Source organism: Homalodisca vitripennis, chromosome 5, assembly GCF_021130785.1.
Source record: "Homalodisca vitripennis isolate AUS2020 chromosome 5, UT_GWSS_2.1, whole genome shotgun sequence".
Taxonomy (NCBI): domain Eukaryota; kingdom Metazoa; phylum Arthropoda; class Insecta; order Hemiptera; family Cicadellidae; genus Homalodisca; species Homalodisca vitripennis.
In genome coordinates this window covers 14,198,876-14,222,470 of record NC_060211.1, presented here as the reverse complement: position 1 = coordinate 14,222,470, position 23,595 = coordinate 14,198,876, and the positions used below count along the sequence as shown (strand labels likewise).

The 23,595-nt window shown below is 32.9% G+C and overlaps 1 protein-coding gene across 1 annotated transcript in view; it reads left to right on the top strand.

The window, feature by feature from the left end:
- Nucleotides 1–23,329, top strand: part of LOC124363361 (follistatin-related protein 5-like) — a 58,701-nt gene extending 35,372 nt beyond the window's left edge. Inside the window, exons 2-6 of the mRNA XM_046818611.1 lie at nt 15,904–16,119; nt 17,171–17,321; nt 18,328–18,528; nt 18,651–18,797; nt 21,853–23,329. Coding sequence (XP_046674567.1) covers nt 15,904–16,119; nt 17,171–17,321; nt 18,328–18,528; nt 18,651–18,797; nt 21,853–22,082 — 945 coding nt within the window. The 3' untranslated portion in view covers nt 22,083–23,329. The remainder of the gene's footprint in view (nt 1–15,903; nt 16,120–17,170; nt 17,322–18,327; nt 18,529–18,650; nt 18,798–21,852) is intronic.
- Nucleotides 23,330–23,595: the final 266 nt, after the last annotated feature.

Here is a 23,595-nt window from a genome sequence, read left to right as displayed (position 1 = left end):
ATTTTATATATACAGCAGCTTATATATAGAAGAAATGTAAAATAAGTGTAAAGAATAGAAAAATAAATGTAACAATACTGGAAAGTCTACATGGGCAATCTGCCTGTGCGTAGGCCTAGTTGCATCTAGCCGCCAACATAAAATGTAAATAATACGCCGGATATGTTAGTAATAGAATACGGTAAAAAAAGATAAAGGGATGTATTTCTATTGCTTCTTGAATTTACTGTAAGTGATTGTTTTTTATTCAAGCAGTGGAAAATAAATGAAATAAAAAATGGTATGTGTGGCTAAAACTAAATGATCCATTTATGACGGGGGTGAGATGAGAGAGAGAGTGTGTGTGTGTGTGTGTGTGCGTGTTCGGTTAGTAATAGTAACAACGTCATGGTCAAAGGTCAGGTCCCCTGTACCCGGCAGTTATAATGATCTCCGCCTCTGATACGCCTAATTGCGATAGCCACTCATTGATAAGATTTTTAAAAACTGACAAGGATTGTGCGTTAAAGAAACTATAAGCGTGAAGGAATCTAGAAACATTTCTGAATAGTATATTTCATATGTAGTACGAATTAGTTGTAGAGAAAGATCTATGTAGTTGTAAAGTGGCTATTCCTGTGTCACGGGCATATCGGTTGTTTTGAATGGGGAATTTCTGAAAGGATAGAGTGAAAGTGTGAGAAGATGTGAACTATGAGAGATTTTATAAATAACTGACGAACTGTAAGGATTGATAATTCTTTAAACAGAGTGTCAGTAGGGTAACGGCGTTTTTTATGAAAGGCAAGTTGTAGCAACTGTTTCTGGCATAAAAAACAGTCTGTTTAGAGTTGTTTTACTAGCTCCCCCCCCAAGCGATATTTCCAAATGAAAGCATAGACTGAATGTAAGCGTAGTACGCCAGCTTTATCTCACTTGCATTAAGAACATCGCTCAGCTGTCTGAAAGCAAAAATCAACCGACGTAATTTTTTAAACTAAATAATCTATATGATATGACCATGTCATCCTATGATCAAAAATAACTCCAAGACATTTGTAAGCTATTGTTTTATCTATGCTTTCACATGTGCATAAATCATTCAGATAATTTCCACAGCTATGAATTTTCAAATTTTTCAAATGGTAGTCACAAATAGCTGAAGAGTCATTGGCAAAAATCTTGTTTTTAAAAATATTAAGCGTTAATAAGTTTTGAGTTTACAAAAATTAAAGTGCCATCAGCAAATAAAAAAGTGTTACAGTTTAAATTTATTATATAAGAATAAAATTGGTCCGAGAGTACCTTCCACTAATTTATTCTAGATGGTACTTATTCAACTAAATTGTGAATGTGTATATAATATAACTTATTGAATCTGGTTTCCTTGAACATTGTGGGACAGCATATTTTCAGTAGCATATTACAAAAACCAGAGGAACTGAGTATTAACATGATTCAACAAACTATTCACACCGTGACTACGATTCCAGGAAACAAGCGAACGCAGTGAATCTGTGATTATAGCAAGTGGAATCACAAAGCAATACATGAATCAGTAAATAAAACTAACAAAACTTCGTTATGGGTCTTCGCATATATCTCTCACTAATTATCTATACAAAAAAGGGTAGGTATATAAATACTGATATAATTTCTAGACTGAACTGAGGAAATATTATGGTATAGCGAACATAGATTGGGAAGCAAGAAAACATACTTAGCTTTTTTATGTATCATCTTTACATATTGATGGCAACTGTCATAGTTTAAATATTATTGATGTTAAGTTTTTAATTTTCAATAGCACTATGTAAATCCGTTTAATTAAGAAAACTGTATTGTTTTGAATCCAACCCCATTACGAAATTATATGTAGATCTATATATGCTCTTTACCGGAGGAAATCGCAAACTCCAATTTTGTATTGGAATATAATAAATTTGAGATAGAAATGCAAGAACTGAAATAAGAATTATTCATAATTTGGATTAACCTATAGTCCTCTTAATCTTGAAAATTGAATAATGGGTACCTGATGCATTATTTATGAATAATTTCATTTTTAAATACCATAGCCTTATCGTATTACATCATAAGTGGGAGAATTATTACTAAGAAAGCTATGAAGTTTGAATTTGGAATTGCTCTAAATTGGGCTAAAATAGATTAAATGTCACTGAAATATTGGACGATATTCATTCAAATACGCGGATTTCATATAGAAGTTGCGGGTGAAATTTGCAACTTAGGTAAATTTTATGTAAATAAACGAATTCAAATCAAATGTACCAAATATTTTTACAAGTGTTTATTTTCCAACGTCGACCCCGTGCATATAGCCTGCCAAGTTCTAAAAGCGAATAGGAAAGTAATACCAGGTAGATATAATTTCAGTAGTAGACGGTAATAAGTTTCATATACTAGTAGACAATTAATCCGTCAACAACAACGTCATTCATTTTGTCTCAAACACGTTTTTATCATACTTTTGTTTGTGACATACGAATCTCTTCTTTAGTACTTTTTTGTGCATATTTTTATTCTTACGTACATAAAATTACTTTTGAAATTTCCTCATATCTTTAAACTGTATAATATGGAACACAACTTTTTATAAATGCAGGAGTTTAACGAGAAACTGTCTATATCGGGGACATTTTTAAATCTGCTCTGCCACGATGAAACGCCAATAATGGACTCGGTCAACAGTTCCCCTGGGCCCATCGTTACAAGATTGAGCTGCCGTAATTATCGCATTTCCCACGAGACAGCGCTGTCTCCATTCATTCAAATCTAATATTGGTTATGTTATATCTGTAAATCATTATTTATGTATCTTTAGGAAACAAATTTGATATTACTAAATATCCGATTATTTTTCATAATGATTATTTGACATAATGAAACTGAAACAAGTGCAGTAATCAGTATTAGCCTCATCACATGTTTATTAATCAATTTATTCAATGTACTCGAGTTAAACGTGACCCATGTCTGCAGCTTATACAGAAAACTTAAAGTAACGTAAAATAAATTAGTTTTAACTATTTCATTTGTTCTGTCAATACGGATACTATCATATAGAACCACGAGTGTGGTGCTGTTCCCAAACTAATATAACGACCAAGGAATCTGTTTTAATCTAGAGTGGTCCACGGTTGGAACTCATAGAATCTCGTAACCACATGAGTGGCCGTGCCACACATTGCTGAATTCACCCATGTCAGTGCTCCCTCCCTCCAGATTTGCCAGAACATTCTGAAGGTTTCCCACAACTATAATTTTGTTGAACACTATGCTAAGAAAATATTTGATTAAAAAAAATGTTTATTTAATAAACTCTTATTCAATTATTGGATTACTTACAGAAGGATAGCTACAAAGTAATGGCCACGAAGTTTCATCTAATAACACTCCCTGTACAACAAAACAGCCACTTCTTCCACCACATTGATCACATATAGGTGGATCAAATATAGAGTAGAGGCTGGAACCGGGTGTGTGTTTGTGTGTATTGTTTTAGTGGTTGTAATACAACACCTACCCTTGCACCTGTAGCTTGGTTTTGTTACCATCATCTGGAGTTGAACTCTCAATATTATCCAAAGCATGACTTAAATTAACTTATTATTTACTGTGAAAAATCAATCCTTTAGCGTTAAAAATCGATTATTTTCTATCCTTGTATTTTAATTGCCATTGAATACTATGTTACTCGAGGAATATACATTAAATACAACATTTATGTCACATATGAATTTCAATCTGCTTATAATCACGTTACGACGCATAACACATTAAAACTGCATTTCCATAAAAACTAATATACCTTGGGAAATAATTTCTTATTAGTCTCTATAATGTAATATATATTAGGGCCAATTATATATTATGAATTAAGAATATTAAAAAGCTACGAGATAATATTAATATTAAGCTTTACATGAAGGAATCAAAAATAAAAAATACTATTACAAAATAACTCATAATTAGAAAGAAACAAAAAACAATGTCACTAACTGCAAGTTTGGGGAAAGTTAATTTTTGAGCTTCCGAATAGTTCAAATACAAAGTTGGGCTATTAGTTTGCATTATAAAAACATTATAAGAACAGTCTTATTACTTACAGCCCAATCCTGTTACTGTGTAACCTTGCCTAGTGAAAACATATCCGTCTATCGCAACTAATACATAAGCTCTCTCTTAGCGAGATTTAATGAATACAACTGCATGTTTACAAAATCCAAACCTCATAAGTGTCTTGAAATCAAAAAAAACAAAAAAACCAGTTTCATGAAAGTCAAGCAATATTACATGAAAGCCACTCGAGAAGATTTTAAAATACCTCAACTCATACAGATCCTAGATGCAGTTAGACCAAATGACAGAAAAGTTTTCCCTCAGATGGCTTTAAGTGATATTTAAAATTTCAATATTGCTGAATATATAGAAATTAGGAAGTTCTTGTTCATAAATAATAATTTGATAATTAGAAATGTATTATTGTTAATAGTTTATAATAATCAATATCATATTAATAATGCATCCAAGGTTGCTCTTGAACTTAAAATGCTCTGAAGATTTTCACATTAGTACCATTGTGTTAATGTTTCTGGAATATAAAAATACATTACATTTTATAAATTAGTGGGGTATTTATTTGTAAATCCAATCAATTACGTAAATTGAATTACGTACGAGTGGATGCCAGTCGACTTTGGACACGTTGTTAAATGGCAGGCGTTGTATACAAACTGGTTTATGCCTTTCCAAACAGTTTGAAAACAAGATTAATTGTAATAACTATAAAAAAGTCCTTTACAATAACATGTTATTCATGGTTGATAACACAAGCCGCTCTTCGTTTAAATTTATTGGAAAAGAATGTAATTAGCGTAAATTAAAAAGCGTTAGTTACCACAAAACATCTCTAATTATTTAAACTAAAATGTATAGAAATGTTTTATTTAGAAAGATACCTACCTATATAAAGATTGGCCCTTATCCTAAAAAAACCAATAGAGTCTTATTACTTGACAGATCTGGTAGTAGCTGACGTTATTACCAGATTGCAGGAGTTGATATTAAAAATTTGGGTAGTGATTGGGTTAACATCGTATACTTCAATTATATGAATACCATTAACTCCTTAACAGGAATTTTAGGTTATTAGACTTTTGTCCTGTGGTCTAAGCTATGTTTTGTAATCGAACTCATTGCATAGTTCAAAAGTACTTTCAAATCTTTATCTAAGCTCTACGCGCAATCCTTTTAATCTTAATATCATTCATCACGGAAAATTAATTACTTGTTATTCATCGGCATCCACATATTCTTGATTAATAAAATTAATAATAACACTCATATTTTCTGTAGTTTACTGTAAGCTTAAAAAATAATCGTCAATAATAAAAAAAATTATTGAAAAACTTCGTATATCTGTATAGTATATTGTGCCCTAAACTGAAACAACTACTGCCTTTCCAATACAGTTAATAAGTGTTTTAACTTTGATAGTCGATTTTAATATACAGGGTCTTAACTCATTGTCATCATCTTGGCGGTCTCCAAGCTGTTTGCTCTGGCTCATTGCGTCATTAAAGATTCAAGGCTTCCTTTTAAGCCTCCCGTGTAAGCTGTAGGCGCCGTCTTTGGTGTCTTGAAATTAATAATCACTAAGAGAAAAATGTTAGAAAATAATATTCACGTGATAATATTATGCAGAACCAAGTCGAGGAAAACGATGTCTTTAGAATATTGCAATTTTCGTTAGGATTTTAAATCAAAGTCTCGTCTGATCTAGAAAACAATAAACTGGTTGATTGTTAACAAATGCAATTCTATTAGCATTAAATTTGCGTATTTGTACTGTTTTCGTTGGAATACACAATCAAAATCGTCAATTTTGTATGCTCATATACATTTTATGAAGCTTATCAACATGTAATGTTTTATTTTAAAAATTATATTACATATCTCTTCCGAAAACACTAAATACAGGACAGATTAATATTTATTCGCATTAAAAAATCACAGTTTCACTAATAAGTGTGGGAGATAACTATCATATGATACTTTGCTCTCATAAAGCTTCGTGTTTTGATGATAATAGTATAAATTCTAACAATTTTATTATGATAAAATTGAAAAAATTATAGTTCCAAATTACTTTTTATAATTTTAAGAAATCTATCTAAACTACTTATGATATATATTTTTTAACTTCTAGTTTTAAATTTTACCTAATGTTATTCCTTGTAATGTATTTATAAAATTCAAAGCCCACCGAGATATAAGCGAAAATGAAGTTCAACAAAAATATTTATATTTATGCTCATATACGGTTTTTATGTAGCCTATCAGCATATAATGGTTTATTACAAACATAGGATTACATATCTCCTCCAAAAACACTAAGAAACAAGTTAGGTTGATATGTTGTTGCATTAAAATTCTTCAGTTGCACTAATAGTTTTGGAAGACATCTATCATATGATACATTGCTTTCATAAATCTTCGTTTTTTAAGGTAATAGCATAGATTGTTGCAATTTCATTATGATAAAATGGAAAAAGTGGTTTAGTTGGAACCAGTTTAGAAACACGTTAGTGATAGTATTCACAGAATCTCAATACGTGCTTTCTTTAACAAAATATTTTTCGATATTGACTTGGTATGTAAACATTGAAAAACTCTACATGTTGCTTTTAATTCCCGTTAGTTTAATACAAACATACGTCATACTCACTATAACACCCAGGAGGGTTCACTCATAGCTGGTTTACGCTTTCCATTCGAACCTCCACTGGATACGGATACAATCGATTTAATACGTAAAACGGGGAAAACTCTAGAGACATATTACCAACGCAAATTTTGACGTTTTGGGCTTCAAGTGAGGATCGATAGGTCTAGTCTACTGCGGTGGTTTTCTAATGGAGTTGGTGGGCCCCTATGTTAAATGCAGCTGCTAGCTTAGAAATAATGGGTTGTAACGCCTACCCACTTGGACTGGAGAGACTGGTCAAAAACATAGCTGAGATTAGTGTCAATATCTTTCCTCGCGGATATCAATAGAGTCGGCCTCTACCACCAAATTTAATCACCCTAAATATCCAGTCACTCCGGAAGCAGCACAAAGTGCAATAAGAGGTTTTTTAGCTTCTCACTCTAAGAGAACAAAAAAGGTTTTTCTAAACCATTATAAAACGTGAAATAAAGGCTTAAGATATAATTAAAATGTTCTTTTATTAATTGCTCCTTTTCATAAATTTATCGTACGTGAAATGACTATTATAACTTTAGTGACATATGTATAAATATTTTACCTAAACCTATAAGCCTAACATTACTATTGAAGATAAAACTGATTTTATAAATATTGCGACCTTTTTTCTGATCTTCTTTAAAGTAGAACATTTTTCCAAACATACCTCTGAACAATCTATGTATATTATTGCTTACAATATAGCTCGAAGTTAAATTCGAAGTATAACATATTAAAAATTCTTTCCAACAAACTTAAGCAAAGTGCTTTATAATCGAAAAAGCGATTTATAATTAGTAAAAACTTTACAAACTTTGCAACTTTACTGTAGTAGAAAGAACCCACTGTCAAATGCAGAAAATAATGGGACTTAACAGTTAAGTGCATATACAAATAATAATTCAGTATTATTACTATACGTGATTTTCATGACGTACTCTTGTTAAGGAACTTGTATTTATGAGAACTCAGGGTTTATCTCAATAGAAAGCTAATAAAATTACAGCACAGAAATTCTTGACACTAATAAAGTACGCCGCAGTCCTTACCTCATCTACGTACAATATTAGAATAATGGAACCTAATGTTCATCAATTTAAAGCATCTGATCCTGTGTCCAGCAGCATCACCCTGCATTGGATAGACCTGCATTTTACAAGGTGCACGTAATATATAATAATAATAATAATTCTTTATTGCAGTAAAACAATTAACAAAAAATTGCATTGCAAGCGTCATGTCAACATTTGGGATTTAAAAATCTATAAACTAAAACCTATCTTAACATAGGCACACAGTTAATTCACATACTCATGTGTGAACCTAACAATATATTGTATTTTGCATGTTTTGGATATCAGAAAAAGGATAAAATAGAATAATAATAATAATATATTAATTTTCATTCCCAGCGGCCCATCGTAAACTCATCAACGGAGTAAAATGCCTTTGTCAAGAAAAAGTGTCTTAATCGAGATTTGAATTGTTTGGGTTCATTAATTCGTTTGAGATCTCTAGGGAGCTTATTGATTAAACTTGACACCCATTTGAGATGGTAAGTGTTCGAACATAGCCGTTCTATGCTGTTCTGTCCTGAAATTGTTCCTGCCTCTGGTCTCGTACTGATGGACGTCCCTGCCCTGAACCAGTTCACATTTGAATCGGCAGTACAGGGTAACGTCGAGAATATAGAGGCTGGGTAAGGTTAGAAATCCAAGCTCCCTGAAGGCAATTTTACACGATCTCTGGGTTTTAATTTCGAAATTATTCGAACAGCTTTTTTTTGTGTTCTAAATACTCTGTCAAAATTTGTATTTAGAACAGCTGCCCCATAGTCTCAAACCGTAGGTCAAATGTGGATGTACTATGCAAAAGTAGGAAGTTTTCAGTACATCAAACGAGCAGAATTTTGCTAGATTGCGTAAGACATAAGTGCCTGAGGCAACCTTTGAGCAAAACTCTGTCAATGTGATCGCTCCAGGTCAGTCCCCTGTCCAGGTACATCCCCAGAAACTTGGTGGATTCGGCTTCATCTAAGATAGCTTCATCCGCCATCACAATTGGTCTGTATTCGTCTTCTTGTTGACGGAGACAAAATTTTATTACGTTAGTTTTGGCATAGTTAGTTTTTAGATTTATCTTTGAAAAGTGCTCGATGCATGCGTTTAGTTCAATAAAGGCTTTGATCTCAAGATCTTGTTTCGTACTTGATCTGATGCAGAGAGTCGTAATCGTCCGCATATTGAATCACCTCTCCATTTTGAATTGATGAATTCATCTGTTGACGTAAATGAGAAAAAGTATGGGCCCCAAAATTGAACCCTGGGGAACACCGTACTGCATTTTTACTTTGCCTGACAGGGTGTTCGCGATCTGCACACACTGCTCTCTGCCACTGAGGTATGACGAAAGCCATTTATGCGGCTGACCTCGAACAACCACATGTCCATAAACTGATTGCAACAATGTCCCATGATGCACACAGTCAAAGGCCTTTGAAAGGTCGAGAAATATGCTGAGCACTTGTTCTCGCCTCTCCAAGCCATCAAAAACACAGTCAATGAGTTTTGTTACAGCATCAATCGTCGATTTATTTTCCTGAATCCGTACTGCTCAGGGTTAAGAATTTCAAACTGTTCAAGAAAACCTTCAAGCCTTCTATATGAAAACCATTTCGAAAATTTTGCTCATGACAGGAAGAATGGATACAGGACGGTAATTTACTTGCGATGCAAGGATAATCCTTTTTAAAGATTCGGAACCACTCTTGCTGTCTTCAAAGCTGAAGGGAAAACGCCTTGGGGCGAAGGACAGATTTATCAATTTAGTAAGTCGTGTCAAAATGTGCTTGAAGCAACGCTTGATCAGCCACACGGACATTCCGTTGATGTCGCTGGACTTCTTCGGCTTGAGGTCTCTCAAAACGCCTGCCATCTCCACCTCCCCCACAAGAAACAGAACCATGGAAGAGACGGTCTCACTACTACATTTTTCTACAAGATTGTCACAAGTGAAAAATGTGCTTGGTACAGCCACAGTCGAAAAAAAAAATTTATTTAATTCGCTAGCGACTAGAAGTGGGTCGTCTGTTAATTTACCGTCAATTTTTAGTTTCTTATTTGATTGTTTTGAGTTATTTGTTTGTGATGTAAAACGCTTTTTATTACTTCCCACGCACTTTTTGAAAACTTTTCTGCGTTCTCCAATTTTTTGTTCAATATCTCGTGCTTTAGCGACTTTTATTTCCTTGCGATAATTTTGTTTTAATGTTCTATAAAAATTTTTGAAGTTTTCCCTTATTTGATATTAAATAGTAAAAATTGAATAGTAAGTAATTTACTCTTCTATGAGCGCTCCTTTATCATCTCAATTTACAGCATCTGATCCTGTGTCCACCAGCACCACCCAGCATTAGATAGACCTGCAATTTTACAAGGTGCACGTAATATATAGAATACTGATGCGAAAACTACGAGACTGATGCTTTGGACAACTTGACAGATGTATTGACAATTGGGTTGTGACGAATTATTTAACCGGCAATGTCGATTGACAAACAAATGTCACCTCTAGTGTTTATTGCGTACTTTTATTGTATTGTTGATGATTGGGACGTGAAACAATTGACATAGTTCAGAAGGAAATTCAGAATGATTTCGTAAATGTATGGACATTTATATAAACAATCTATGAATCGCTGTTAACCAGAAAGAGTAATACTTTTAATTTTGAGTCATACCGTTAGTTTTCATATGGTTGGATAATACTTAAGTAGGTCAGATCCCGTTATATGCCCACAACGCTTAAACTTTAAACAAAAAAATTCGACAAAAACAAACATTACCAAACAAAAACTAAACTCTTTATTGAAAAAACACACAAAACTTGTTTTTATTCTTGATCACACTCCGCCACCCAAAATGCAAGTGCCTCTGGCCCCGAAGGTGCTGCCGAAGCCCGCGCTGATGTCAACGAAAGAAAAACATCCCTCGAGATAGTACCAATCAGTAAAATATAAAATTCTAGAGGGGCTGATCAGAAATATAAATTGAATTGTAATCGAAAGGCAATTATGTACCGTGTAAAAAACTTAAATAACCATGGGATGCCGCGCGGCCTGCCGTAATCGTGATTCTCGAGAAAGATAAGATAACAGCGACAACAATACCGACCGCAATACCTGGAAATGCTTGTTGATTGATGGAATGTTAGTTCTATTACTCAACTACATCGTTTTATATCGTTCTCAGTTCATTGAAAAACGTTTAAGCGTTGGGGGCACATAACGGAATCTGACCCTTAAGTAATTTTTTGATTTGTCCCATGGTTGGTTATACGCATAATATTATCCTATTGTGAACTCACTAAAATAGAATTGTCATCGATCGGTTTCAATACTTATAAAAAAATACTACGCCTTACGTTTATATTACCTACATATACTCTCGGTTATAAAAAATACGAAGGATCTAATGCGATAGAGTAAGAACATTCTAACTTTTCTTGAGATGAAAACGTACTCTACCTAAGAAGTATTTTAATTTATCACACTCTCCTTTAATTTATAAACAGCTGCTATCTACAACTACAAGTAATAAAGTACCGCCAAGATGTAGTAGTTTGCTTCTCGTCACAATGGAAACGGTAGAATAGTATAATACCGAACCCGAATAATGATATTTACTGATACACATAGTAGCATAGTAAATGAGCACATCCACATGCTTTTGTAGGCAAAACCGTCAAAGAGCTAACGCACGTCGCCTCAAACTTCTCAATATCGACACTTGAACTTTATTTTTACAAGCACGAATAATACATTTGATATAAGGACAATTGGTGAATTCAACCACAACCATGTGAATAAACCTCAAAACTTTTACTATCCAATCCATATGTATAATTGAATACGTCCACTGATATCAGTAGAATTCATTAAAAGAGTAACTGAAAACTTGAGGTTAGAGTAAATTTTCTTTATCTGTTTTTATCAGTTACGTACAAACAAAGAAAGGAAATGGAACGCTCGCGGGCTTATGGCGGTATTCTATGTTTACGCGAACCGTGCTCATACCGCTACCGCATTGTGTTGTTTAATATATTTAATCCGTTAGGTCAGATTTATACTTTTTCAGATTCAGTTCCCCATCCCAGTGAACCTTTTAAACTCCTTTCTGGAACTTTTAACCTAAAATTTTCTAAACTCTGATCTAAATTAATATACATTTTGAGGGCTTATGCAATGGTACAAAGTAAATATCTTATCTAAAGTGAATACAAGTTTTATAGATGCTTGGACGGATTATGAAACTGACTATTATATTAAAATTATGTAAAATTTAGATATGGTTGAGCATTAGGCAGGTCAAACAAAGGATTGAAAACGTGCCTTCAACAAATTCAGAAAGAAAAAAAAGTTGTTTTTCTTACTGTAGCAATGTTTCAGCTAAATGAAATTTTCACTGGGTCAAACCTCCTGGACAATATATTGGTGCTACCCGGGACATCTACAGTACGGCCAGATAACCGTCCCCACAATTCGGAATTTATACACCTACAGTCAGGGGAGCAGTATCTGGAGCGTCCACAGAAGACATACGCTTTAGTAATAACTCAGAAAGAACTGCGAACTACAGTTTGACACATATATAGAAAGCAAAGTGGGATACATAGACAAGTCAGATAAATTTATAATTCAACTAGTTTATTTTAGACTAGTTATACACAAGACTTGTCTGGTTGATGAATGATTCTAATATTTTATTAATATTATTGTAAGTTAACAATTTCTATATTCACGCTAAATATAATTTAACATTTAAGAATTTTTAAAAAATAAATATATTATTGCGCACATGCATTTATATGCTGGAAAAAAAGCTTTACCATACTTGGAATTAATGGATCTGTATGTGTAATTTAAAATAATATACAATAGAAACCTAATTAATGTTTATTTTTATAATATTTTATAAAACAGGGTTGGTTTTGATTTATTGCAACATTTAAATGTCTACCATTTTCATTAAACTGGACTTTGTAGGATAATATTTGGTAAATGAAGCATGGTGTAGTCCGTAGTAATATTAGCAATAGATAATGACTGTATCTCTATTGTATCCCACAGTAAAACTGAGGGAGCAGGTGATGCTACGTCATTAGTCACCGCACGTCATTAGCTCCAGCTGTGACTTTACAGTCATTAGACATTTCTTTCTATGAATTGTAGTTTCTTATAGAGAACTGTGTTACTGGTTTTAGTAATGGATTTAAAGTATTTTTTATTATTATTTAGCTTATTTTCAGTGAAATTATCACATCTGTCATCAGCTGTGGCAAATTCTTATTAATACTGGATGGCGTTGCAAGTCTAACGTTATGGTAGTTGCGATCTTAAGTCGGGTTTTATTTTAAAATCCTGAAAAGAGTAGGTCTTAGAGGTGGGTTTGTACATTCAGTCGTCAATAGCTCATGTTGTGATATGAGTAACCTTTTCTGTAGCGTAGGGCGACCTTTCCTTTAATCCTGAGCACTAGAGTTATTTCGTGGGTAGTCAAAACAGTTTAAATTTGGGTTGCAATTATTGTATTTAAAAAGATAAGTATTCCACGCGTAGAAAGGATTCCCATAAAGTTACCACATAACTAGACTATTATCAGAAATAAATAACAGTAAAAATTTAGACTTTTCAAAATTATTTATTTTTTATTCAGTCTTAAATCAAAACGAAAACACTTTCATATTATTATTTAAGCTTGAAACTGCCGGATACTTGAAATTTAAAGCTTAATACCGTAAAAAATTTGATTATGAAATAGTCAATGTCAATTTAATAAACACATATAAATTATACACCTATACACTAAAAATCAGTCAAGATATAGTATTATTTGCACCTTTATTAATTTTAATGGGTACTAAAAGAGTATATTACTAAAATACACTTCATTGGATCATTGTGGACTAGGGTGGAGCTCTAATGTCGTAAAAATCCCAACATTAATATTTGTGCTATGTGTTTAACAAATTTAAAACAAATAATCAGTTACGAGTGTGTAATACAGATAATATAAACTTTATTTACAGTTAATACTGCCATTTATCTTGAAAATGACTTATACAAGTTACATTAAAAGGGTTGCACAAATAGCAGTATGTGGGTTACCCAATACACGCTGTAATATTATGGCTGGGAGATGGTTGCCAATTATCTTTTCGACAAGAACACAAACTATGCAATGATTAAAATGAACAGTAAGAAAAAAATAATGTTAGAAAAAGATAAATTTGTAGAAGTGATATTATTTTAACATACTGGAATTGAACCACCATACATAGTTAGGAATACATTTTTGGGCCAGTCAACGAAATTTCATTATTGAACACACAGACTTCCATTCATTTTATCCCATCATTGTGAAACAGAAATTACTATATCATTATCCTAATGCTATAATCCGATTTTTTCGTTGTTTACTGTATTAATGTTGGATTTAAGAAGTCAGTCAGTTAAGCTAAGAATCTACGAACTTTAAGAACCTTTTACATTAGCTACATTGTACTATTTTCAAACCTTCCCCTTTCGATCCCCAACAAGAGTATCGCTGCTGACGAACACATTGTTGCCTAGGGAAGATTCCTCCACTGATAAAATGAAAACCAATAAAATAATATCATTAGTGCGAATATTGTTTCCCAACCCACGGGATAGCACCACTTTAAATAAAGCACTAGCAGGTTTACACGTAACAAGCAGTGCTTTGTCATGAGCCTGCCATTCAGTTACAAATAAAATCGCGTGTTATGTTTTCCTGTTAGATTTAAATTGAAAAGAGGTCTAGCACTGTTATTTAGACTGTCTGTACTTAGTCGTTTCGCCTCCTTGACGTGTTTTCTAAAGCGATTCGTAAACGTGGCCTGGAATGCAGCTTCGCCCGTGCTTAACTGGTTTTAGCATATACAACTTTAGTGTTATTTTCCTCCACTTGTTGTTTTGTTTCTTAGTATCAGTCAGATTATGAAGAAATTAGATTATCAGAATACTCTTCATTAAGTACAAGAATACTGTAAAAGCTTTGCAGAGTCGTCTTGAAGTGTTCTAATTAACCCTCCACTTCTACAGTGTTTTGAACACAAGTGGTTCAGTGTCCAAATACGTTTATACTTTATTACGTTTATACGACCAAATACAAGGCGAATAAAAACATCTCAATTTGGATAAACTAAATCCATTTTTAATAATATTTGTTTACTTAGTGGTTGAAACGATAACGGTAGGAAAATACATTTTAATTCTTACTACACTCAACGCTTGCTACATGTACGTTATTATTGTATTTCTCTCATCTTAATTTATCAGGTGGTCTCTGGAAACAAAAAAATATCTGACCAATTGTTTCTTCATAAAGACTAACTTTTTTTCTTTGAACGAAGTTTTTGTTGATTTTCAAAAATTTCTCAAAAAGGTACTTTAAATATAATCTATTTAAAATGTTAACTTTCAATGATACTCGACTCGTTTTATAGAATGTACCAAAGTAAAATAATTATGCGTCTAGTACAGAGGAATCTATTTTTTTTTCTACTTAAGAGCTGTAAATATTATCTAAGTACGAATGAGTTTGTTAATTCTACTCCTTTAACAGAATACCTTAAAAGTAAAGAATTATTACCTTCTCGAAACAAAAGAAAAATAATTATATTGCGCTCATGAAAGCCCAAATCCTTTTTACCATTAAGTATTAATTATGGTAAGATTACCTTCCTCTTATTTTCTTTTTAAAACACCACGTGAATCTGCTAGGATTCTTTCTATTGCCCTCTACAATACTCTCAACCAGAGAGTATAATAGGCGGTTTTTTATACTAAGCACCGAATAATTTTGTTTTGACTATATTTACAATGAAGCAATACAACGGCGGAGCGAGCGCTATCAGCGCCACCTCCGTTATTATTTAATCATCCGGTACACAGCAGGCACATAAACTCGGCTGAAACATTAAATGAGTAATTCGCCTTAAATATTCATTAAATTGTTCTGTGAAGTAACAGTTCCAGGCAGAATATGGAACTTCAAAGATATCTTCTCGTCTAGCCCAGACATAAAATTAATTTTCTTTCTATAAATAAGATAACAGGATCGTCTGTTTAACAGGTGGTCGTGACAGACAAGAACCCTGTGGCACTACACTACGTACCGCACCTAGACCAAGTGTGGGTACTCAACTGGCGCAGTGACCGCGATCAAGGAGTCAAGACCATCCAAGTTATAAGAGATGCCGCCCAGAAGCGGAAACACCACACGGTACATCCGGAGCCCATCGATGGTCAGTTTGACCTCGTCCGTGACCTCTTCATGCCTCCCATACAGGTTAGTATTTTTTGTAAAAATGTCTAGGAATAATTTTTTATAAATCCCTCAAAATAAATGTGGCGAGCACACTGAAGATAACGTTGAAGAATGTTCAGGTCAACATGCGATACAGGAAAACGTGACCAATCCATCCAGACCTCTGAAAATAAATCATAAAAGGTATAATAGGTGAATAGCACCGTCAGCACTTAGGGTGGTTGGTCAGTTTCTTTGATCCGGCCGACCACCTCTCACTGTCTAAGCGGTGAATGGGCGCTGTGACCCTGATCCACTCGTCTAGTGGGTTTTGGACTTCTCCACTTGAATGTTCTGGATGCGCTAGTAGCCTTATAAGGAGCTGTAGCTACGCAGCGATTAGAGTTGAGCTCCACAAATGACCTTGTAGACTAGCAAAAGTAATGATAATGCTTGTAACAGCTGAATTTATGTTAATAACTATTGACTGTTTCAGTGTTAATAATATTCTCGTGTTTTATTATATAATTAATTTAGTTAATAGTGGATTGTTACAGAGTAAACTAGTGCCAGTTAGTGAGTTTTCAAAACAAGTAGTTTATTTTAATCCAGCCTAGCCGTAGTTATTGTATTTAGCGTCATTTGTAAGATTAATAAATATTTAGTGGATTTAATATTCGCCGAGTGTTTCATTCAAACAAATCAGTAACAATACATTAATGATAACATTGTTAAGAAACCTATTGATTTTCAACCTCGATTTAACTAAATATATAAAATTGTACGGTAATTTTAAGTAATTACAACTGTTTTCCATCACAATTCACACAATGATTAAATGTACTTATAACTTAAAGCCTTTCTTTATTCGTTGTCCTTTAAGTTATTCTTTCCATTTTGAATACCGGTTAGTTCAATATCAGTTATGTTGCAACCTAGAATGAGTCACATTTTGGAAAAACGACCATAAGAACAATTTATTTTCATTAGCTTGTAGTTTTCCAAATGGAAACACAGATATTGTGTCAATTATCCCAAGAGAAGGGAGCTGGTGGACCAAAACATAACCAAACATCATTTGGCCATGTTCCAGGACATGTCACACATGTTCAAGTACGGATATGTGAGCCACACTAACCAGCGTGGTTTGTACAAGCTGGATTTGGCCAACATGCGGTACATACGGAGCTTGGACCTTACACCCTACAATTGTGTTCCCCGGAGTATGCAGTTCTCCGCTCTCTGTGAGTATTAATGTGATGTTGGAAATATTTTAATATTTATTCTCTCTTCGAAATTTTGTTTTTAATCAATAAATTTTTAAATAAAAATCTAAGGTAAATGTAAATGTAAGGTTATTGTTATATTAACCTCCCTCAAGTATAAATGTGAAACTTTACTCTAAAATGCAGGCCATAAGAACCATTAATACATATCGCCATTGGGGATCTTCTGAAAAAAGTACTCAAGAAGTAGCAGGATATTCATAAGTTATTATTATTGAGTGTATATTGAAAAGTCATAGCTAATTCTTAATTCAGTAAAAACAATGATAAGCAATAAGGAGTTAGAAATCTGTAACAGAAATATGAACTTTTGTTAATTTGAAAATACCTTACCATAATGGATCATAATACATTTATTTGTATTTGGCTAACACCTGTTAGGATAAGGAAGGAATGGTTTAAACTTTTATTGATAAAAATATAACTTATATAACCTTGATCAAAATTATCATTGAATAATAAATTCCAAATAAACCCATAAAAACAATATTTTAGTCAGAAGTTTATTTTGCAAAAAAGTTATGTTTGTATCAACTTTTACACTCGTTTAAATGTCTGATGGTACTTTTGTCTAGATAGAATTAAAATCACTATGGGATATAAAAACCTAAAAACTATAGAACGATTTAATTTTATTGTTTCTTTTTGTCCCTTTCGGTACTATAATCATCACAAGGTTCATCGGTGATATGTAGGTAACAAAACCTGTCACGCAGCTTATAAGTGCACTCTTACATTCTTTCAATAGGAAGATATTTATTTCTAAAGTTTGATACATCAAATTTTAGAAATAAATAGCTTCCTACACAGTTAATATTGTTAATTACCTATTATTAATTTCTTAAAGCAGTATGGCTCCACCGGCCTAGCAAATGAAATTAGAACAAGGAGTGAAGAATAAACTTAAAGGCTCAATATGAACTAACTTGAGTGCCAACGTAACATGGTCTCCTGATATTTGCAGACGGGTTTGTGGTGCTGGAGTGCGAGGAGCCAGTGACAGGACGAGCTACTGGACAGATCCTGCTAGATTACCTGACTGACGCCGTCATTAGCCAGAAGAACGGCCTCTTCGGTAGACCCATGGTGTCTCCCAACAGCAGAACAGTTGTCACCCTCGACCGAGCCAGAGACGGTGTTACATTAGTGGTTCAACAGGTGGCAGGTAATATATAGTTTTTCATTGATGTGAAATCAACCATCTAGTCTGATATGTATTCTCATGCTGAACTCTCAGGCAACCATATATATCACTCGTAGAGTACTGCTGCATTCTAATTGTTTCAGAGTCTGGATTGAAATTTCTGTTCGATGTGAAGACGACGCTAAATATCAGCGACATGACGTTCTATCCATCTCAGACAACACACGGGTACGACCTCTACGCCAGCGCAGTCGACAAAGAGGATATACTCTTCCTGAATCTAGTTACAGGTATAAATAACTTGGTATCATTAAAGGCTTAGTGTCTAAGGTGATAGGCAGCGTCATAGTCCATTATAAAGGAGGAACCGAGAATTAATTTGCATTATATATGCACAAAACCTATTATTTATCCTTAGACTAAAATACTCAACCCAGAATCTACAAATAACACAATAGTTGAAATTTGTTATTATCAATACATTTTAATGCTAAAAATCAAGGAACTAAGAGATAATCTGTACTGCATCAGCACACAATGAAAGTTTTCTTTAAATCTATAGACATTTTTTTCCTTTGAAAGATATTGATTGATACACCCAATTATTTTTTAGAGGAGCAATTAATTGAAGCAATACCGAATTGGTTATAAATATAAATTATAACTTTATCTTAGATAATATTCTTATTATATTGGTGCATTTGAACTTTCAGGCAATTAAGTAATTGTTAAATCAGCGTCAACTAGGCTAATCATATACTGACTCTTATAGCGAATTTTAGTATTTATATCTAGTTTTCTCTGTCGAAAAGAAAAATCCCTTTATTGATTTAATTCAATCTTGGTTATGTGCTGATATAGTGCAAATTTGTTCTTGGAATTAGACCTAAACAATACTTAAAACAACATAATTTAAACCATTGTGTTAACTATGATCCTTTTCTTATAATGTGAGTCAGTTCGTCAAAGCCATTCTGGTTTACCTTGTGTATTATTTCAAATAATTTCTGTATAAATAATTATAATTGATCAATAGTTAGCTATTCAGTGACGCAGATGTGCACTATTTAATCACACTATTAATTAACACACTAATATGGAAGTTACATTCAACTTCCATATAATCATGAATACTCGATTTAAAAAGATATAAGTTTCATAAAGTAATTAATAATTAATTAATTAGTGATTCACGCAAATTTCTATATTTATTTACAAAACAACTTTTGGCGCAAACCAATTAAATTGCGATTACAGCTCTCTCACGCTCTATGTAAATTCAAACTGTTAAAAACTAAAAAAAAAAAACTATTGTTGAAGGTTCCCAACATCACCTTTCTGAATGGTAAGAAAACTATTCTTTACTTTTAACAAGTATTTACACAGTGGGTAAAAGTATCACTAATATATACAGCAAACATGAAATATACTATTTTCATATGTAAACGAGTTTCCTGTCTTGAGGTAATTGTTAGAAATACGTCACTTAATAACAATTTTTTCGTAATTATTATAAATTAATCTCTAAATTATATTATATAACATGTACTAAATATCCTCAGGTTTTGTAAAGTAATAATCCATTAGCATATAGGGGGAAGTGTACCATATTCGATTTTAAATAAAATTAGATTTTATAAGCCACGCCTAATTAAAGAACATATAAAGTACAATCAAAAATGTTTTAATGCAAGAAGTTAAAAGCATACCCTATGGATAAATCGGAAAGATTTTATATATAGCCGCCACCTCTCAATGTCAATATAAAGATGTATTATTAGGTTAGATGTTTAATTTGTACAACACTGATAGGAGAATAACTGTCAATTTTGGCATATTAATATATATTTTGAAACCCGAAAACCTTGTAAACTTACAAAACAAACAATGCTTGATAAAAGTATATACATTTCTTTGAACAACCTATTTATATAAAACCTTTTATTAGTTAAGACTTTCCAACAAACTGAAATCAACATGCCAATGTGAAAATGCTGTATACGTTTAGCCTGTATCTAATAGAAAGTACGGAAATTATCGTGTTTACAATAATGCCTACAATATTGTATACAAATAAAAATCTATAAATAAAGGAACACGTATGACCATTTTTGCTCGAATGTGAGTGGCACCATTTTGAAATTGCATGAATAGATTCATATTTATAAATGCTCAGATTATGGTAGTTTTAGATTGTGGGGTATTTATGGTATAAAATGCAACATTTTTCCAGCAATTTTGATATTAGAGCGGTTGGAGTGGGCTGATTTCTATTCTATCATGAATAATTTTTATCATCCGAATAGCTAAATAAATATTCTAACCACTCAACCATAAGTAGCTTTCTTATTTGATTATTAGTTGCAATGGCTTACTCCTGCAGTTACTTTAGCTTTGACTGATCCTAGCTGAAACATAATAAATAGAAATTTAGTGCTGTATAAAAAGTCATCGCTTTAGTATTAAAAGTATATAAATGAATTTTAAATAATAAATTGTATACAAGTAATCCTGATGGCAAAATAAAGGTTATGTTCGGAAAAATAGAATGTATAGTAACGACTAATCTTTAATTTATAATAAACCTTTATATCAATGCTAAAACAAACAAATACTTTAATATTGTACTTAAAAGTATTAATTCTTAAAGATATTGGGTTACTTTCAAAGTTGGTTATGTTACTTGTTTGATTATCTGTCACAATACATTTTAGAGTATTTTATTTATCTGTTACAATACGTTTTACAGGATTTAACTAATCGGTCACAATATGTTTTACATGATTTAATTAATCTGTCACGATACATTTTACAGTATTTTATTAATCTTTACAATACGTTTTACAAGATTTAACTAATCGGTCACAATATGTTTTACAGGATTTGATTAATCTGTCACAATATGTTTTACATGATTTAATTAATCTGTCACAATATGTTTTACAGGATTTGATTAATCTGTCACAATACATTTTACAGTATTTTATTAATCTTTACAATACGTTTTACAGGATTTAAATAATCGGTCACAATATGTTTTACATGATTTAATTAATCTGTCACGATACATTTTTACAGTGATTTGATTAATCTGTCACAATATGTTTTACAGGATTTGATTAATCTGTCACAATATGTTTTACAGAATTTTATTAATCTGTCACAATACATTTTACAGGATTTAATTAATCTTTCACAATATGTTTTACATGATTTGATTAATCTGTTATAATATATGTTTTACAGGATTTGATTAATCTGTCACAATATATTTTACATGATTTGATTAATCTATCACAATACATTTTACAGTATTTGATTAATCTGTCACAATACGTTTTACAGGAAAGGTAGAGATGATCACAGGGGTGGGGAAGGCGATGCACCCCTCCCTGGCGCAGTGGGGAAACCCCAATAGACCGATAGCGGCTTCCGGTGTGTTCGGGCACTACATGGTGACTCCCGCCAACGAAGCGCTGTTCGTGGTGAACGGCGAGACGCGCACGGTCAACTGCGAGATCGGCGGCCTCGTCCACCCCCGCGCGGTCGTCTGGGTCACAATGCAACTCCAGTGAGCAGACAGACTGTCCTGTGAATACCCCATTGTGATGTTACAATGTAAATAATGTTAATTTTATTGTATCACTTTTGATAATATCACCAAAATTCTCGTAGTACGTTTTCTTTGCCACGTCACCTTTGAATGTACTAGTATACCGTTAGTACATCACGAGTGAAACAATCATTCTTCGTTGTCGCAGTGTGATACCGCTTTATTTGTCGCTGTGCTGTGAACCGTACGGTACGCTATTGTATGGCCTTTGAACCGCTACCAAGCGTAAATGCTCACGGAAGGAACAAAGAAATATGTTTTGCTGCAAACTATTCCCCGACACAGAAGTATTTATTGTTGGCCGTTACCCTCACGTTTTTATTGCCGTAGCTTTGCAGCCCGAACAATGAAAAGTTATGTGCTTTGTTCGAATCCACTCGTACATCAAGTTCCTAAATTGACAGACACGTGTGTTTGTGCCATTCGGACCCGATCTCACGGAAAATATAAAGTAGTTTTACCTTTTCATACTCGTTCTATGGAACTGTACCTCGATTGAGAATGTTTGAGCTTTATCTCCTTGTTTGGCTAACAGTGGAGTAACTAGTTTCAGCTTTGTACAGGATGTGTTCGTATCTCCCATTCAGAGAAGTGTGCGTGTGACAGCTTAGCTATCGAGTGCGTCGTGTCGTTCGTTGCCTAGCGTACTTTTACCATTTTCCTAGATTATTGTCGGATTTAAATTTCTTGAATTTTTTGATTCATTCATTCACGTTACTTATACTATCATCTTTTACAATTCGGTTCTGATTTGACGGATTTTTTCAATGATAAAGCACGGTAATTTTCACTGTTATATGTCATGTTTCATGGACAGTGTGGACTATTACTTTATAGGTTTAATTCAGGTTGAGATTTGAAGAAAAATATTTTTGATAGTCAATAATAATATAGATTGATCCAATTGTATAGTGTCGAGAGACCTGTAGATTGTCGAGAAATTATTAGAACCGCCCCTCAGTAACATCCCTGCTTGTAGCCGTGGGGAAGGTGCTGCAATATTAAACCGTTTTCTATAACCAGCACCTGTCACTCACTACAAAAGATATCATTTTAGCAATTCAATATTTTTTGCATCCTCATGTTGTTAATAGTAACATTTCTAGTCATTTGACATGATTGAATATAAGAATGTAAATGTAAGGATCATGCTTTATATTGTAATATAATGGTTGTAACAATAAAATACTTGTATAATTTTACGTAAAACTGTCTTTTTATTTTTACTCTTACTATCAAACCTTTGTCTATTTTCAGGTGGTATTTTTAGTTATCCTCTCGTACTGAAATTTGTCACTTTTTAAAAGAATTCAATTGTTATTGAATTCTTTTTATTACAGTTTTAAATCTATTTTTTCCTGAACATTGTTTATCAATCATTTGCAACACGTTGTTTGTGAAAATGTTTTATATCGTAATAATTATATAAGCTAAAAATAGTCGTTTGTGGGGTCTATGGGTAAGTGCAAATACGT